Raw genomic sequence first — 16,248 nt, forward strand, 5'->3', positions numbered from 1 at the left:
CTATGTACATTAATGATAAATCTGAGAAACACAACCATGGCAGACTTGTTTTTTTATGTGTTCGGTTTTTATAATCCTTGACAAGCACTCACAACATAGTGCTTCATCAGTGCCATTATACTAAGGATCTTATTCGACCTTGCTCTGACCAAGATAAACGTCTTATTGACTTTTTCGCCAGGGGTTTGGTCACCACAATTCAAGTTTTTGCGCCAGGGGCTTTGGTCACCACAGTTCACGTATAGGCTCCGTTATTCTGCAGTTAACTATCAAATACCTTATCAGCTATCAGTACCTCGTTACCCTAGTGGCCTAAGTTTCAGTTACTTTGGTGGTTGTTGCTTCCCTTGGATAAGACCATACACAAACTCCTCCAAAGTAATATCATATCAATACATGTTTTGATCCATTTCTAACACGTATGTTTCTAGACACATTGAATTTGCTCAGTTCCTAAACGATATAGGTGTTCGTTGTTTTCCCATGATTGTGCAAAATGTGCCCAATCGAGTAGGGGCAGAGAATTGGCATAATGCTATCCCCATTTGGCTTTCTCTTGTTCATGATTTGACCCGTTATGGTCAATTGTGATGTGCTTTTCACGCTTTGTTCTTCTAAATCCTTTTGTTTCTTTTTGTTTCTTGTCTAATGTTGTTTTAATTGATTCCTGTTTCTGCTCAAATCGTTCCTTCAATTCTTGATTCTTCTACTGCTCCTCCTTCTGCTCCTCTTCTTGATAATTTTGTTTCCTCATTGTCCCAGTTTCTGCTATTCCTTCTGGTGGTCCAGCTAGTTTAGTTTCTTCCACTCATTCCATGTTCACTACAGTAGTATATCGAAAAATGGCCTTTCGAAGCCTAATAAGTATCGTGATCATGTCTTACCTTGTATGACCAGCCTTGATTTTTTGGAGAAGCTGACAAACTTGTTTGTTTTTGGAAACTAGGCACCTGGACTTTAGTCCCTTTTTGTTAAACAACCAAAAAAATTTCATTAATTTTGAAATTGTTACAAGACTAATTACGAGCAAGGAAATAGTATCAAATGTTCTCCCTCGTTGGTTGTGCAGATAAAGTTGAGGGATTCTGATAAGTTAATTAAGTCCAGGCGTTGAACGGGGCACCTCAAGGCTCAGGTGTGGGGGGCCAATAATGGTTCCCAATGATATCCCGGAAATACATAAAAACTACTTGTAGTGAAAAATAGGAGTATTTTTTGGAAGGAACGGCAAGAAATTCATTAATATGAGTACACTGAAATTGAATATAAATTTCAATAGTCATCGGTATTAAGGCTCTGTTGGTTTTGGCATAAAATAATTCACGACAAAAATTTCCGTGTAAGATTCTACACATAACGAACTTGGTCAAAACAATTTTTCAGCTTTTGGCATCAACCTAGAAAGAAATTTTATGGACAAACGATTTTCTGAATTGCGTTGCAAAAACCGTAGTGAAGCGGCTGAATGACTACGCCGACCACGGATAACTCAAACAAATCGAGAATTCAAGCCAAGTATTCATAACGATTGTTCAAACATACGAGGTTTGATACCGAGGCAAGTGGTGATCGAGCATTAGAGCATGTCCAACCAAGCTCCATATTTTCTACATATGGGGATTACGTGCACGCTAAATCAACCATCATTTTGGAGAATTACAATGGAGACGACCCAGTTAAAAATCGAAGACTCCGTCTCTATTTTTGCTTTTCTTTTTTGATTTGTACTTTATTAATTTTCACTATTCATCTTTTCTGAGACCCCATTTTATGTTTTGATGACAACTTCTAATACCATATATCCCTTGCACTTTCTGTTGCATTTATGTTAAATATGATAAACTTTTCCTTGTTATAGATCTAATATTCTAAAAATTGGTACCATTGCAAACATATCGACGATACCCTTAAAATGAGTCGAATTTCGAATATGAAATTAAAAACTCATCTCTTTTTCTTTCTTTTTTTTATTTAAGTTTTTAGCTATTCTTAAACAGTTTTTTTATTTTTTTTTATTTTTATCGGTACCATTTGTACCATACTACTCCAGTATTACTACGCATGTAATCTTGACTTTACTGACCAATGTAGTCCATTTAACTTCTTTACCAACTAGCTAGTGCTACCACCAATAAAGTTTGCTCAACGTGGCCATTGGATGGAGTGTCTACCAACCAGTCTTGATTGTTGAACTGAATACCTCAGCTGCAAATGGTCTAAAGACTCTCTCATCACTCCTCTTCCATCTTCCAAAACCAGAGCTGAATTCTTCCCATTATATACATTCTGCCTAAAGTTCTTCGACAATGGAGTCTTTTTTTGAGTTACAACCATGGAAGTCTTATTCAAAGTCTTCGCAACGTGGCCTGGCTTTTTCGAGCTGTAAGAGAAGAGGCTTAAACAGAAAGGAGAAGACGAGAGGCAGCAATTGGATTCCAAGGGGCATCGGCGGCCGGACCTGACATCGACCGACCTTAAAATAACTTACAGAGATTTGGCCGGCCGGTAAGTTATTTTCATCTCCTTCTCCTAAAATATTTTTCAGCCAAACAGATATTGCTCCATTTACATGCAACCAAACACCGGAAATTGAAGAATTGTTTGTGCCAAAAATATTTTACCTATGATCAAATGAGAGAGCCTAAAAGTTTCAGAGGTTAAATCCAATGGCTGGAACTGACAAAAAATGCAGATTCCTCGGTAAAGCTAATTACAGTTTCGTGGTAGCTAGAGGTCGCAGGGTCAAGAGACAAAGATCATGTCCAAGCCTAGACTAGGTAACATGTACTTTTGCAACCCATATTTGCAAGAATCCTAGATTTATAAGAACACAGTAGTTTTAACTCTGTCTGCATGTTAAGCCATTTGCAATTTTCCCTAGGTAAAAAGAGGTTACAATCTGCATTCTTTAACACATCCTTTCGAATATGTTTCAAAAAATGTATTCATGGAATCCTTGCGTTTGTGCGCCTGTGAAGATAGTAGTCAACAACTGCCATACAAGACAGAAAGGATGTTGAATAGCCATGATATGTGAGATACAATGTCAGACAGATGAAGCACCTTTAGTTTAAAAAAACAGACAGACGAAGCGCCTTCGTCATAGCTGGTAGCCCCAATAACGCCTATATAAGCATGCCTTGTGCACTTGAATGGTTTTGAATCACGGAAGGCACCGGTTTCAGATAGAATGGAATATGGGCGGGAAAGGTGAAAATTTCAGACCTGACATTTCGCCGTTCTTAAGACTCACCACTTCAAGAGATCACTTCTTGAGTACATTTTGTGAAAACCACTGAACAGGCCCTCAACATTGCTTTCATGAAAGAGGGAGTTGCTGCAAGATTAGCTGAAATGGCATAGCTGCGTAGTTCACCAATCATACTTCAGCATACATTACGTGAGATTAGCTCAGACAATACACCGACTTCATCTTAAAACAAACAAATTGCAGCTGCTAACAGTCGCTTGTTTAACATTGATGTGTATAAATTGGGAAAAGGAAAAGAAGTAGAAGAAATCAACACAGAATCAATGCTGTAAAGAACTGAACAAACAAAACAGTTGAACACCACACGTCAGAATACAGAAAAGAAAATAGAAAACCTGTTTGTTTTAGTTCAAAATTCGTTGTGAATATCCTTGAACTCGTAAAAGCAACAATTACCTTATCTGCCCACTATGAACATTTTTTTTTCTTCCCATATTTGTTGTTTGGAACAATTTTTCTATTTACTCCCGTATGAGATGCATACGTCGTTTTACATTGTGCCCAAAGAAACAGAAAAAAGCAAAAAATATCCTTTCGAATCTGTTCGAAACAATTTACTAGGGAATCCTTACATTTATGCACCTCTGATGATTATGGTATCCCTCTGCTATGTATGCTGTAAATGAACAGGAATAGTCATGACGTGCGAAAACAATATCAGCAGGATGAAGCACCTACACCAGAGCACCAATGACTCCTTAAGTAAGCAAGGCTAGCAAGCCTTAAGTACTCAAAAAGATCTTGATTCGCCAAAGACACAGGTACTGATATAAAGGAATGTGGGCTGCAAAGGTAAAACTTTCAGTTTGGCCATACACATTAAGAACAAGCCATGGAAAGAATAACCTACTTGTCTCCTTCTAACATGAAGTCTATGAGGAGGCTTATCACACGGAATTCCAACAGCACACGAAACTTGGTCATTTTGGAGTTGCCCCCAGCACATCATTGACCAGCTCCAAAGATGCCCTCACTTGTTGGGGGTTTGTAAACATCCGAGACAAGACGAAATCAAATTGAAACTTGGATGAAACGCCAGAGCAAAATTGTCAAAGCAACATAAGGTGGACGAACCACCAAAGTAACAGCCGTCTTCTTCTCCTATGATCTCTCCAAATTATCAAAGATGTGGTCTATGTCTAAAGAAATTCACACAAGGTTTCTATCTATCCATGAAGTTTTCTAATTTTACCCAAGAGCAGGAGGAAAAAAAAAGTTAAACAAAAAGAAATCAATCCACCATTCAAAATAACAAAAGGAAATAGTTAACATTTGATTGTAAAAGATTGCACCAAAAGACTACATAAAACGGATATCATATCGGAACAAAATAGAAGAAAGACCGGTAAAACCATGGTGCAATGTCTAGAAAAGAAACTTAACATAGAGGGGCCTTGTAGCAACTAACATAGATGCACTTCAATTACAATTGTTCCCTACCAAATTAAATATCATACCAAAAATACCAGATCATTTTTTCTTTCTCCTTTTAGATCCTTTCGTGTTCTGTCTTTCTCGAGACCCTTTCTTGTTCTTCCCTTTTTGAGACTCAGCCCCAGGATGTTGTGCTTCATAGTACGGTTCACAGAACTGTTTTAAGGTGGTGAAGTGAATGGCGAAATCAAAGCCATCCAATGTGAGTGCAATGACACCAACGACTTTACCTTGGGAATCAAAAACTGGGCCTCCGGATAAACCGGTTGAACCATGAGAGTTGTTTATTTGCACTACTCTCAAGTCTCCCTTTAAATTGAACAGCTCATCCTCAAATCCCTTGTAGATATCCCGATAAAGCCTATAGTCCTCAAAAGCTACCTCACCGACCATGTAGGAAAACATCAAATCCCTAGGATGACCAATTAAAAAGACTTCTGTTCCGATGTGAAGAGGCCCCTCGCTGAAAGTTGCAAAATCAGGATGATATTCTTTTTTTGGCTTCAAGATAGCTAAATCAATGTCATACTTTGCATAAACTACATTGGCTTCCTTATCATTCTGACTATCATCATCAACTCCCCAGAAACAAACTGCATTCCAATTTTCTGGAACATTATGTCCAGCTGTCAGGATAAGCCCGTTGGAGTTGAAAAAAAACCCCGTACCATGTTTTATCTCACCGTCATCTGTTACTGTCTCAATTAGTACAACCACCCCCTTCATTCTCTGAAAGAATGCTGCCCTTTGTTGGGGGGAAAGGCGCTCACGGCTGTTCTCGATAGACTGGCGTTCAAAATCAATCTTCATGATGCAACTACGGTAGCAATTTAAAAAAGAATTGTTAACAATTTACTTCGAATATAAGAGAACCTTTACTAAGTCCACATTATCCATACATACCTATCATCAAAGAGTTTCTTATAACTACAATTAGAGGACCCGATTATTGAAATTAGGGAACTTACCCAAAACAATCTCCCTAATTACAACGACCATCTAGTTCTTTTAGGGCTGGATGAACTAATTAAGGTATACAATTGGGTACAAGGATGTACATAAAGGCCATCTATTATCCCAATTAAAGGAAGGGAGAAAAAGGATCAAACCTAGTGAAGGTAGGCAACGATGGAAGTTGAAGTCGTGCACGTTGGTGGTTGGCCGCGAGAGCTGTACGGCGCCGGTAAGAAACAAGGAGAGAGAGGGAGAGAGAGAGAGAGAGGATGTGGTAACCAAGAAGTGAATACGTCGTGGTCCTCGCCGGTGATGGGGGTCGCCAGTGGTCTCGAGCTCCTCCCCCTCCCCCTCCCCACACCCCACCCCCGTTGTTGATTTTTGATTGTTAATCCAGTGTCGGGTGTACAAAATGCGTGTTTTAGATGTTTAAGTTAAAATTGATTCCCATTTTGTGGTATGTACATTGCTAGTAATGATTAGGATAAGAGTAATTTATAGGGATGTTCAAGAAAACCGTTCGAACCGTAAAATCGGTTCGACCCGGATCAAACCGTCCTATTTGGTCCGGTTCTGCGGTTCTACGGTCAGGTTATGGTTCTAAAAAAATAAGAACCGTTAATTTTGGTTTGGTTACTGGTTCTCAATTAATGAACCGTAGTTAGAACCGAACCGGACCGTTTAAAACTAAGATAAATATAGATATACATATGTGTGTGTAATTAAATATGTATTTGAATTTGGTAGGTTAATCTTTTCTTTACTAAACTTAATTTATTTAGAGATGAAATTTCATTTATTAGGAAAGCTTTTATTTTCTTCCTTCATTTCCAGTAGGTTATTTTCCTATTTCTTTTAATTTTATGAGTTCATATTTGTGAATAAGTGTTTGGATGCTTATTGGATAGAACCGAAACTGAACCAAAACCAGACTGGTCTTGTGGTTAGGTTCCATGCATATATTGGTTAGGTTCTGGTTCCGAATTTTTTAGAACCGTTTGAAATGGTTCGATTACTGATTTTCTAGAGAACCGGACCAATTTGAACCATGTACACCCCAAATAATTCCTTTATCAAATTAGCATTTGAATTTAGACACTGATGGGCGTTAGTTTAAATAGGAGTGGGTTTTAATTAAGCCAAACAAGCCAAATAGAGTATTGTTTGCCTTATCTCAACATTTTTTTTACACGTGTTCGACTTCGAATGGAAATTGAGAATTTTTTAAGATTTTGGCTTGCAACAATTACTTTAGCCCCCAATTTGGGACCGAGAAGCTATTGGAGTAGTATACATAATCTGATATACAGCAAAAAGAGAGAAGTTATTATACATATACAACACACGAGTTCTATGTTTGATAGTCCGCACTGCTCCGTTTGGATTGGAGTTTCGGGAATCTTTTTGCTGATCAACTAAATTTTGTCACTCCCTTGTTTATTAAGTGACAAAATCAAATTTTTTTTTTTCAAAAAGTGAGCCCCACCACCATATCTGCGGCCGGTGCTGGGCAGGGGTTGACTTCGTGGTACCTAGACTGACTTATTGCACATGGATCACTTGTGAGAATGAACCCTCTATGGACCTAGGGCTCTAGCTAGCCCAAGTGGGCACTTGAAGTGTTCAGGTGTGAGGTTTTATTATAATTTATTTTTTATTCGATTAGAATAGAACGAAGGATTGTTAAATAGGAACGAAAGGAGCATTATCCAGAAAGGAAAACAAGAACATAAAATTAGTTGGCCAAAAGAAACCTCCTTGGATTTGAACCATAGGCCTCTGGGTTTAATACGCTTCCACGAACCTCGTAGGCCAAGAGTTACCTTGTATTATACTCCCTCCGTCCCACTTTGTTCCGCCTGTTTCCTTTTTTGGACGTCGTAAAAAATTGTCTATATCTCATAATCTATAATATTTTATATATTCAATATGGATCTTGTTTGATAGATCTCAATTTATTTTATTAAATAAAATTTTCAAAATCATAAAAAATATTATGGATTGTGAGATATAGATAATTTTTTGGGATGTTCCAAAAAAGAAACAGGCGAAACAAAGTGGGACGGAGGGAGTATTAGATAGCTGCATTATATGGAAAACGTATTGGGGTCCACCCCTTCGGTGGACCAGTTTCTTTTTCTCTTGTTGGTCCAGTTTCTTTTTCTCTTGTTTTATATTGAGAAATGATTTTGTCACTCTCTTTTTTGTTAACGTCATTCCCCTGCAAGTGCATTTTTGCACTAAAAATACACTTGTAAGAGAGTGACATTAACAAAAAAAGGAGTGACAAAATCAGCGGCCTTTACATTTACATATAAAAGGGTTTTCCTTTTATTGTGTGTGTGTGTGCTAGTTACCGATGAGAGAGAGAGAGAGAGAGAGAGAGAGAGAGAGAGAGAGAGAGAGAGAGAGAGAGAGAGAGAGTTGGGTGAGGCTCCTCCTTCTGGAGAAAGAGTGCTCCTCAGAGATGCTCAAATACTCCGTCGGAGAGCCACTGGATGAGGGAGAGAGGGTGAGGACTGAGGGGAGAGTGGAGAAACGATTTGTGGCTCTCCCAGAGAGGTTTTGTCAGTTGTATGTTTGTAGACATATACAATGAGTTTTTTATCAGTGTTGGTCTCTCGATTTGTGCTTGGTTATTTTGTGCTAGTGCTTAGAGGTGTGATCGGGGTCGAGGTCTCGACCCAACAGTAGTATCAGAGTTGCAATTGCAGGTTCGAAGTACATCGGAGGTGCACGGACACAGCATGATCGGAAAGCACGAGAGCATTGCCTTAACTAGGTTCAGTTTTGAGCCATCTAAAAACTCGATCGGACCAGTAAGGGTTGTGCGCCTCATGGAGACGAGTCCATCGGAGGTGTCAATGTCCGGTTTTGACATCGGAGGAAGGCTTGAGAGCTGTTTGAATGGCGACAGATGGTGGCGGAGAGGCGGTTCAAGGGCGGCTCGTACTAGGACTGGTCAAATACAAGATTTGATCATGGGATTTTGTTCGTCTCGTCGAGATGAGTTCGGAACTAGTTGGAAGACGCCGGATGAAGCCATACGCGCTGATCAAAGTTTGGCGTTGACCGCTAGTGAGATCTAGTCTCAGGCATGCCAGGTGTGTGCCACACGTGTGTAAGCATGTGCCACGCGTGTGCTGGAGCCTAGGTGGCGCCATGTCAGTGGCACATCATCTGCCGCATCATCAAATGGTTTAGGTGGACCCTGGGTTTGACCCCTTGAAGGGTCAACGGGGTCAGTTTCGGGTTATAAGGGTCAAATTTGCCATGTCAAAAGGTCCAGAGACGGTTCAGAGTCTTTGGAGGAAGGGTCCAAGGTGTTGTTCGCGATTTCGAAGCCAATACAACTCCGTTTTTCACGAATAAGTCATTGATTTTGATTATCTCGACGTCCCGGGTCCAAGCTGGGCACCCGGTGAGAGGGTGCGGCGTATTGGCGGCTATGCCAGTATGGGCCATTGAGATCTAGCCAGAGATGAAGACGTCCCGGATTCGAGAGTTTTGTATCTCGGTTTAGAGGTACGGAGTAGCTCAACGGGGGATGCTAGAGTGACGGGATTGCAACTGGACAGCGCTGCATGATCGACGATTACCCACTCGGGCTGAAGGGGGTGATTGTTGGGATCCACCCCTTTAGTGGACCAGCTTCTTCTTCTCATGTTTTACATTTACATATAAAAGGGTTTTCCTTTTATTGATATTGTGTGCGCTAGTGACTTGTGAGAGCATAGAGAGAGTGAGCACTGTTCCTCAGTGATGCTCGGATACTCCGTTGGAGAGCCACCAGATGAGGGAGAGAAGAAGGACTGAGGGGAGAGGGGAGAGTGGAGAGCCGGTTTGTGGCTCTTTCAGAGATGTTTTTTCAGTTGTATATGTGTAAATATATACAAGGAGTTTTTCCCAAGTGTTTGTCTATCGGTTTGTGCTTGGTTATTTTGTGCTTGTGCTTGGAGGTGTGATCGGGGTTGGGGTCTCTATCCAACAAAATGGGGCCTCGACTTTTGCATAAAATCAGAAGGTCTAAAACGATTGCAGCTCCGACAACGCTGAATATAACTAAAGTTCACTGAAAACAAAAAAAAGTTTGGAAAAAAATTAATCTTTTTAGTGTATTCAGCATTCAACTTTAGTCTCTTCAGATTTCCCTCCTTGACACAAACGCTGTAAATTGTAATGCAAGATAACTAAAAGTTAAATAATATTGATTGTATTTACCAAAAACCTATTTATTTCAAATGCAACGTAGAGTCTATTCACTATTGTTTTTGCATTTTTTACGTCGGCAAAGAGGGAATGCAAGAGAAATAAAGATAAAGATACAAGAAAGAATGAGAATGAGAGCACAAGGGAATAGAACCTCACCTACAATTGCAAGTCAAAATAATTTTCAAATAAAGGTCAAGAACTCACCTACAATTGTAGGTCAAAAGGCCCAGAACCTCCGAATCATTTTAAAACGTTGGCATTCAAGAAAAAATAGAACATTACCCATCACGCCAAAGCTCGTGAAAAGCAAAAAACAACCAGCAGGCAGTATAAACAACATTCTCTTCATGCTGAAAAATGACCTCTGATAATCAGGCATATATACCTTCCCCTCGTTTGATTGACCTGCTTCTCCTTGAAAAACAGCTCCACTTATCTTCTTCTTCCACCGCAAACGAAGCAGTGCAAAGAAAGGACCGAGGGTTGCAAACGCAAATGCGCAAGCAGCTTGAAGCTAATATTTTCTTCCACCGGGAGAAAACAAAGCAGGTCGAAGAAAGGACCGAGGGCTAGCGAACGCACAAGCAGCTCGAAGCTAATATCTTCTCGATTCAAGCTCGTAATCTTCTTGACTCAAGCTTGTTTAATTTTTATTGCTGCAACTACTACTTTTGAACTGCAGAAACTGGTTTTAAAACTACTGAAACAGAGTTCTCATTGGCGGAACTGCTGAAAGAAAGTGTTCTAAATGCAGAAACTGGTACTTCAAAAACAGAACCTTATTTTAAAAGGTGTATCTAAATCTCCATATCAATATCCAATTTTAGAAACTCCGTGCTAGTCTTACATTGTCCGTGTTAGTTACGGAGAGACTAATAAATAAACATGAATGTTGTAATATATAGGTAAGTTAATTTTTCACATTTCACCACATATACTAATTGCCTATTGTGTGCAACAAAACATATTTCATAAAATTCCGAACAAAAATTCCCTCGTGCAGCTCACGTGAAATTAAACTAGTAGCAACAAACATACCCGAAAAAAAAAAAAAACTCTTTCTACAGAATCCTGTTAGCCAGTGCATGGGGTCATTGGGATATTTTCGATGCATAGAGTAGAATACGAAATCGAAATTAGGGTTTAAGAGCGATGGCAATAACAATAACAATAAGCATGCTTGAATCATAGATATATAAGAACCATGAGGTCCATAACCAGACCCAAAAAAAACATGGATACGCTTGCCCAAACCCCATTACAAGTATACAGTCAAACATGACAAAGCTTTCAAAACAGATGAATAGAGTAGGATAAAAAGACTAATACAACATAGAGCTATAACAAAGCTTGGAGTTTCACTTTTTTTTCCCCTTTCCCTTTTTATAAGATCTGTAGAAGTCCTTTAGAACGGTTAAATGTACGGCAAAGTCGAACTCCTTCCAGACAAAAGTAGAAAGTCCGATAAGTCCGCCGCTTGAACTGAACACCGGGGCACCCATTGCATTATTCCATCCATGAAAATTATTAATCTGCATTAGCTTCAAATCACCGTCGAGCGATAATGGAGCAACGTTCTTTGGGTCATCCTCCACGTCTCGCGCAAGCATGTGATCCTGGCATGCGAGATGACCTATCATTAGTGTGTACATAAAATTGGCTGTGTGAGAAATAGAAAGCACCTCCTTCCCAATATCGAATCCTTCTTCCTCGTCAAATGTAGCAAAGTCAAAGGCACACACATTCTTCTTCGGCACAAGAATAGTTAAATCATATTTTGGCATTTTCCCCTCTCTATTGGCTTCCCAAAAGTCTTCATCAACTTCCTGGCGGACACGTATAGATAGTGCGTCGTCTGGAACCAAATACGCACTAGTTAGTATTGTCCCATTTTTATCTATGATCAGCCCGGCACCACGAAGAACCATTGGCTTAGTAGGCGGAGCACCCCCTGCGATTCCAGGTATTTCGGTATTTACAATAACAACAACTTGCTTTAGTTTTTCGAAGAATTGATGTCTTTGTTCTTGGGAAAGGTAATTATTACTAATCTTTGGAAACTCAGTTTCAAAATCAATCGCCCTCGCCATTACCTGTACAAATAAACCAGGACCCCGAAAATTAACATCTAAGAAATTGCTACCAAATCAGGCAAGAGTCAGCAACCTAGAAGACTAGTGTAGGACAAGCATTTGCAAACAACTTGGTTGGTCTTAGGCAAGATAAAGTTCTCTTCTTACATTAGGCAGTGATTAAACTGCCATCAAACTACTATCAAGTACAAACATACGAAAGAATGAAAGAGTAAGAGGCTCCAAAAGGAGAATTGGGAATTTTGAATTTTCGAAGCAAGAACTTTATGTAGGAGTTTTGAAGCTCCAAAAGGAGAATTGGGAATTTTTTTGAATAGGAGATCAAAATGTTTTTTCCTAGGAGATGGAAAATTCAACCGCTGGATTTTGTAAATTTGCAAGTTCTTCCTCAACTAGTTAAAAGAATGAAATTGGTTGAAATTTTGATGATACTTGTAGCATAGATATTCTAACAATGTTATCATTAGTATCAGATCAAATCAACGGGTATCAAGTACAAGATTGAAAACAAATGTTGCTAAGGTGAAACAATTAGGTGCAGGAACTACACTGCACATGCTGAAACTTGGTAACTTCAAGTATAAAATGAGGCATAGGAGTGGCAAATATTGTTTTTAACTGACGAAAATATGCCCAAGTGCTGAGTGACTTTGATGCGAGAAACCATGATGGAAATGCATCTGATCATGGGGTTTAGTACGGGGGAATCATATTTCATATCCAGCCATCTTCATTTATCAGCAAAGATCCGAGCACATGAGCATAAAGAGAACAAAAAGAAGCTTTGATGTCAAACCAACGAGTATAATTTCACTAAGAACAGTCGATGCAATAAACATGTTGTTGCTAAGCCAACTATTATGATTGATCCCATAAAAATAGTTGAAAACAGTTGATCCCACAAACAATTGGGCAAGGACGAAGCTAGAATAACCTCTTAAGGGGAAACTAGCAAGTCTATATAACATAAAAAAAGAAGAAGTCCCACTGGTACAATTATGCATAATACAAAAGGCACTTGTTAATCTATTCTAATATATAACGGGAGAGGAACTTTTGGTGTGAAGTGTTTTCGTGTGAAGTGTTTTCGAAGCCGTGTCACAAAAGTGATTTACATTTTTGCCCTAATCAAAACTCATGTTTTACATCTGATTTTACTGTAACACGATTAACCTTAGGGCAAAATCGTAAAATCACAATAGAACACTAGTATTTAAAAATTAGGCTATGACAATAGAACACCACCATATATTTTATTCTTTAATACCTGGCAACACCTTCCTTTTTGAAGTAAGAATCAACTTTTGATTCCTCTCTCAATTATATTTCCTAGAAGTATCTATAGCAATATTTTATAATTCTAAATGCTAGTAATATAGTAAATAGTTATCCATTTGGATTCACCCATTTCGATTATATAGCAGTAAACTAAAAAACTATTCTAAAATTATTTTAAAAGGAGGAATCATAATATTAAACTCCCTCTAAATTTCAGCAATCAGTAGTAAAAATATAGGGGAAAGATTTCGAAAGTGAGGAAAGTATAAAAGATTGGTATAGGTACAGATTTTTTTTTTATACCATCTTGTAATCAGCATTAGACTCATCTAAGGTGTTTCGGCTTCGGCCTTTTCAGGTGGACTCCATCCCATATGGGTGTTCTCCATTAGCTTCTTGCCAATCGTAAGTTTGGGTCTTGAATTTGGGCAGAAGTTTGTTCTTTGAACTTGTTGTTTCCCTTTCCTATTAGTCTTGCAACAATTTCACGATTTTCTTTTGCCGTTCAAAAAAACCAACAGCAAATGACATTTCTGTTTGCGGATTAGAAAAAGTAAAGCCAAGAACCAAAGCCTATTAGAACATCGCCATACTAGAAAAGTAGCCAAGGACCAGGTTTCTTTACCAACATTGGCCCTCATTGTTCAAAATATTCAGAAATAAGTAGTAAATTTCAGCACATGTAACATCGTTCTTCCAAAATATCATAAATGAGTATAGTAAATTTCTACACATTTAACAGTTCTTCCAAAATAAATGGTCAGCCGAAACCCATGCTGAAAACGAAATCTTCAAGATGGAAATTCCCAAATAAAACAGATACATTTCCCAAATAAAGCAGATACGTTTGATTTTGACTGTCGTGAGGATACCTCAGCTTCCGATTCGAACTTTAAAACCCTTAGATGAAAGTGAAAGAAAACTTAGCCCAGGTTGGAGAAATTAGGGCGTTAGATTTAGAACTTTCACAAACTCCAGGGGGTTTCGAAAGCAGCTCCAAAATCAGATTATACCTGTGTCAGAAGCTGCTGCTGAGTGATTGCTCGGAGTTCAGTCGCCGGCACCGGAGCTGTTTCGCCGACGGGACAGAGCGGGTGGGTTAGTGACTGTAGTAAAAGAGCTCTTGTAGTGGATTTGCCTGCTGCCTGCTGCCTGCTGTCCGGGACAGCATGCATGTTTGGCCAATCCAGGCAGCCTGTGCTCGGTAATAAACAGCTCAGATTGCTTCTCAGCTGAACAGACTGAACAGTAATGGACGGCTGAGATCTGTTCAGCTGAGATGCAATTTGAGCCGTCTATTGTCAAGCATGAACGATCCGGATTGACCCAATACGCACCCCTACTTCCTAAACCTGTGACTCGAGGGCAGAACTTATTACTGGGTATAAGTGAAACCCAATTGACTGAAGTGTGAACTTTTTTTGAGCCCTTGTATGGGTACACCACTATGGTGTACACCAAATATACATCGCATCTTGTGGGATCTATTTTGGAGTTCCACATAAATGATCGGAGCCTCTTAATTTTTTTAAAATATTTTGAAAAGGTTCGTGCAAAAAAACAGTTCATCCAGATATCGATAAGAGCTTATCAACTATTTACTCAATTTTCTATGAGCAAATTGGGCTTAGAATCGATCAAGCCTTTACCGGTATCCGGTTGATCTTGTTTTTACAAAGACCCTTAAAAAAGTGTTTTAAAAATATTGAACGGCTTCGATTATTTGTGTGTAACTCCAAGTGGGTCCCATGGAATGCGATGTACATTTGATGTACCAAATGGGGTACCCATAGTTTTGTTGTTTTCTGGGGGAAATGATTTTGTCACTCCCTTTTTTGTTAACGCCACTCCCTGCAAGTATATTTTTAAATCAATAGCCTTTTTTGGGTACGTCGGAAATTCAAGTGTTGATTTTTGATTGTTAATCACCAAAAATACACTTGCAGGGGAGTGACGTTAACAAAAAAGAGAGTGGTAAAATCAGCAGCATTTTTTGGGTATGTCGGAAATTCAAGTGTTGATTTTTGATTGTTAATCCAGTGTCGGGTGTACAAAATGCGTGTTTTAGATGTTTAAGTTAAAATTGATTCTCATTTTGGGGTATGTACATTGCTAGTAATGATTAGGATAAGAGTAATTCCTTTATCAAATTAGCATTTGAATTTAGATACTGATGGGCGTTGGTTTAACTAGGAGTGGGTTTTAATCAAGCCAAACAAGTCAAATAGAGTATTCTTTGTATTATCTCAACACTTTTTTTACACGTGTTCGAGTTCAAATGGAATTTGAGAATTTTTTAAGAGTTTGGCTTGCAACAATTACTTTAGCCCCCAATTTGGGACCGAGAAGCTATTGGAGTAGTATACATAAACTGATATACAGCACAAAAAGAGAAGTTATTATACATATACAGCACACGAGTTCTATGTTTGACAGTCCGCTCAGTTCTATGCTTGTGTAATTTGTGGAGGTAAATATTAAAAAGGGCCCATTCGACTTTTGTTAAGGTTAAAAAAATATATTGCAATGTTTGAATTGTGTGTAGAAAAGTGTAAAAAATGTAGGGAAGATTTCAAAATAGCACCTGACCTTTTGCACAAATCACATATAGGCACCTGACCTTTTAAAATTATCAAAAAAACACCTGACCTATTTAAAAACCCATCAATTTTACACCCGCCGTTAACTTTCTATCCAAAACAAACGGAAATGCTGAAAATGTATATTTTGGCACGAATATTGGCAAAACAAGATTAAGGCTCATTTTGGCAAAACACAATATTATACTCATAAACAAAATTAAGGCTCGATTTGACTTTAAAAGTCAATTAATAACTTAATTTTTGTCTTTATTTAAAAGAAAAAAAACGCATTTGTTAATTTTGCGTCAAGACGAATCAATAAGTCACAAAAATTACTTAACTTTTCAATCCAAATCCGCCCTAAATAAGGAATCAAGCTTAATTTAATAATTAAATACCCATAACTATGTAGCCAAATAAGATT

The 16,248-nt window shown here is 38.6% G+C and overlaps 2 protein-coding genes across 2 annotated transcripts; both read right to left on the reverse strand.

The window, feature by feature from the left end:
• Positions 1-4,520: 4,520 nt before the first annotated feature.
• Positions 4,521-6,005, reverse strand: LOC131327117 (uncharacterized). The gene is made up of 2 exons (XM_058360128.1): positions 5,815-6,005; positions 4,521-5,522 (listed from the first exon to the last, which is right to left on the reverse strand). The coding sequence occupies exon 2, from the start codon at positions 5,513-5,515 to the stop codon at positions 4,742-4,744; it is 774 nt and encodes a 257-aa protein (XP_058216111.1). The 5' UTR covers positions 5,516-5,522; positions 5,815-6,005; the 3' UTR covers positions 4,521-4,741.
• A 5,031-nt stretch (positions 6,006-11,036) lies between these two features.
• On the reverse strand, positions 11,037-14,432 carry LOC131327115 (uncharacterized). Its single transcript, XM_058360126.1, has 2 exons — positions 14,256-14,432; positions 11,037-11,964 (listed from the first exon to the last, which is right to left on the reverse strand). Exons 1-2 carry the CDS (start codon positions 14,415-14,417, stop codon positions 11,230-11,232), a joined length of 897 nt encoding a protein of 298 aa, XP_058216109.1. The 5' UTR covers positions 14,418-14,432; the 3' UTR covers positions 11,037-11,229.
• Positions 14,433-16,248: the final 1,816 nt, after the last annotated feature.

Source organism: Rhododendron vialii, chromosome 5a (genome assembly GCF_030253575.1).
Source record: "Rhododendron vialii isolate Sample 1 chromosome 5a, ASM3025357v1".
NCBI lineage: Eukaryota > Viridiplantae > Streptophyta > Magnoliopsida > Ericales > Ericaceae > Rhododendron > Rhododendron vialii.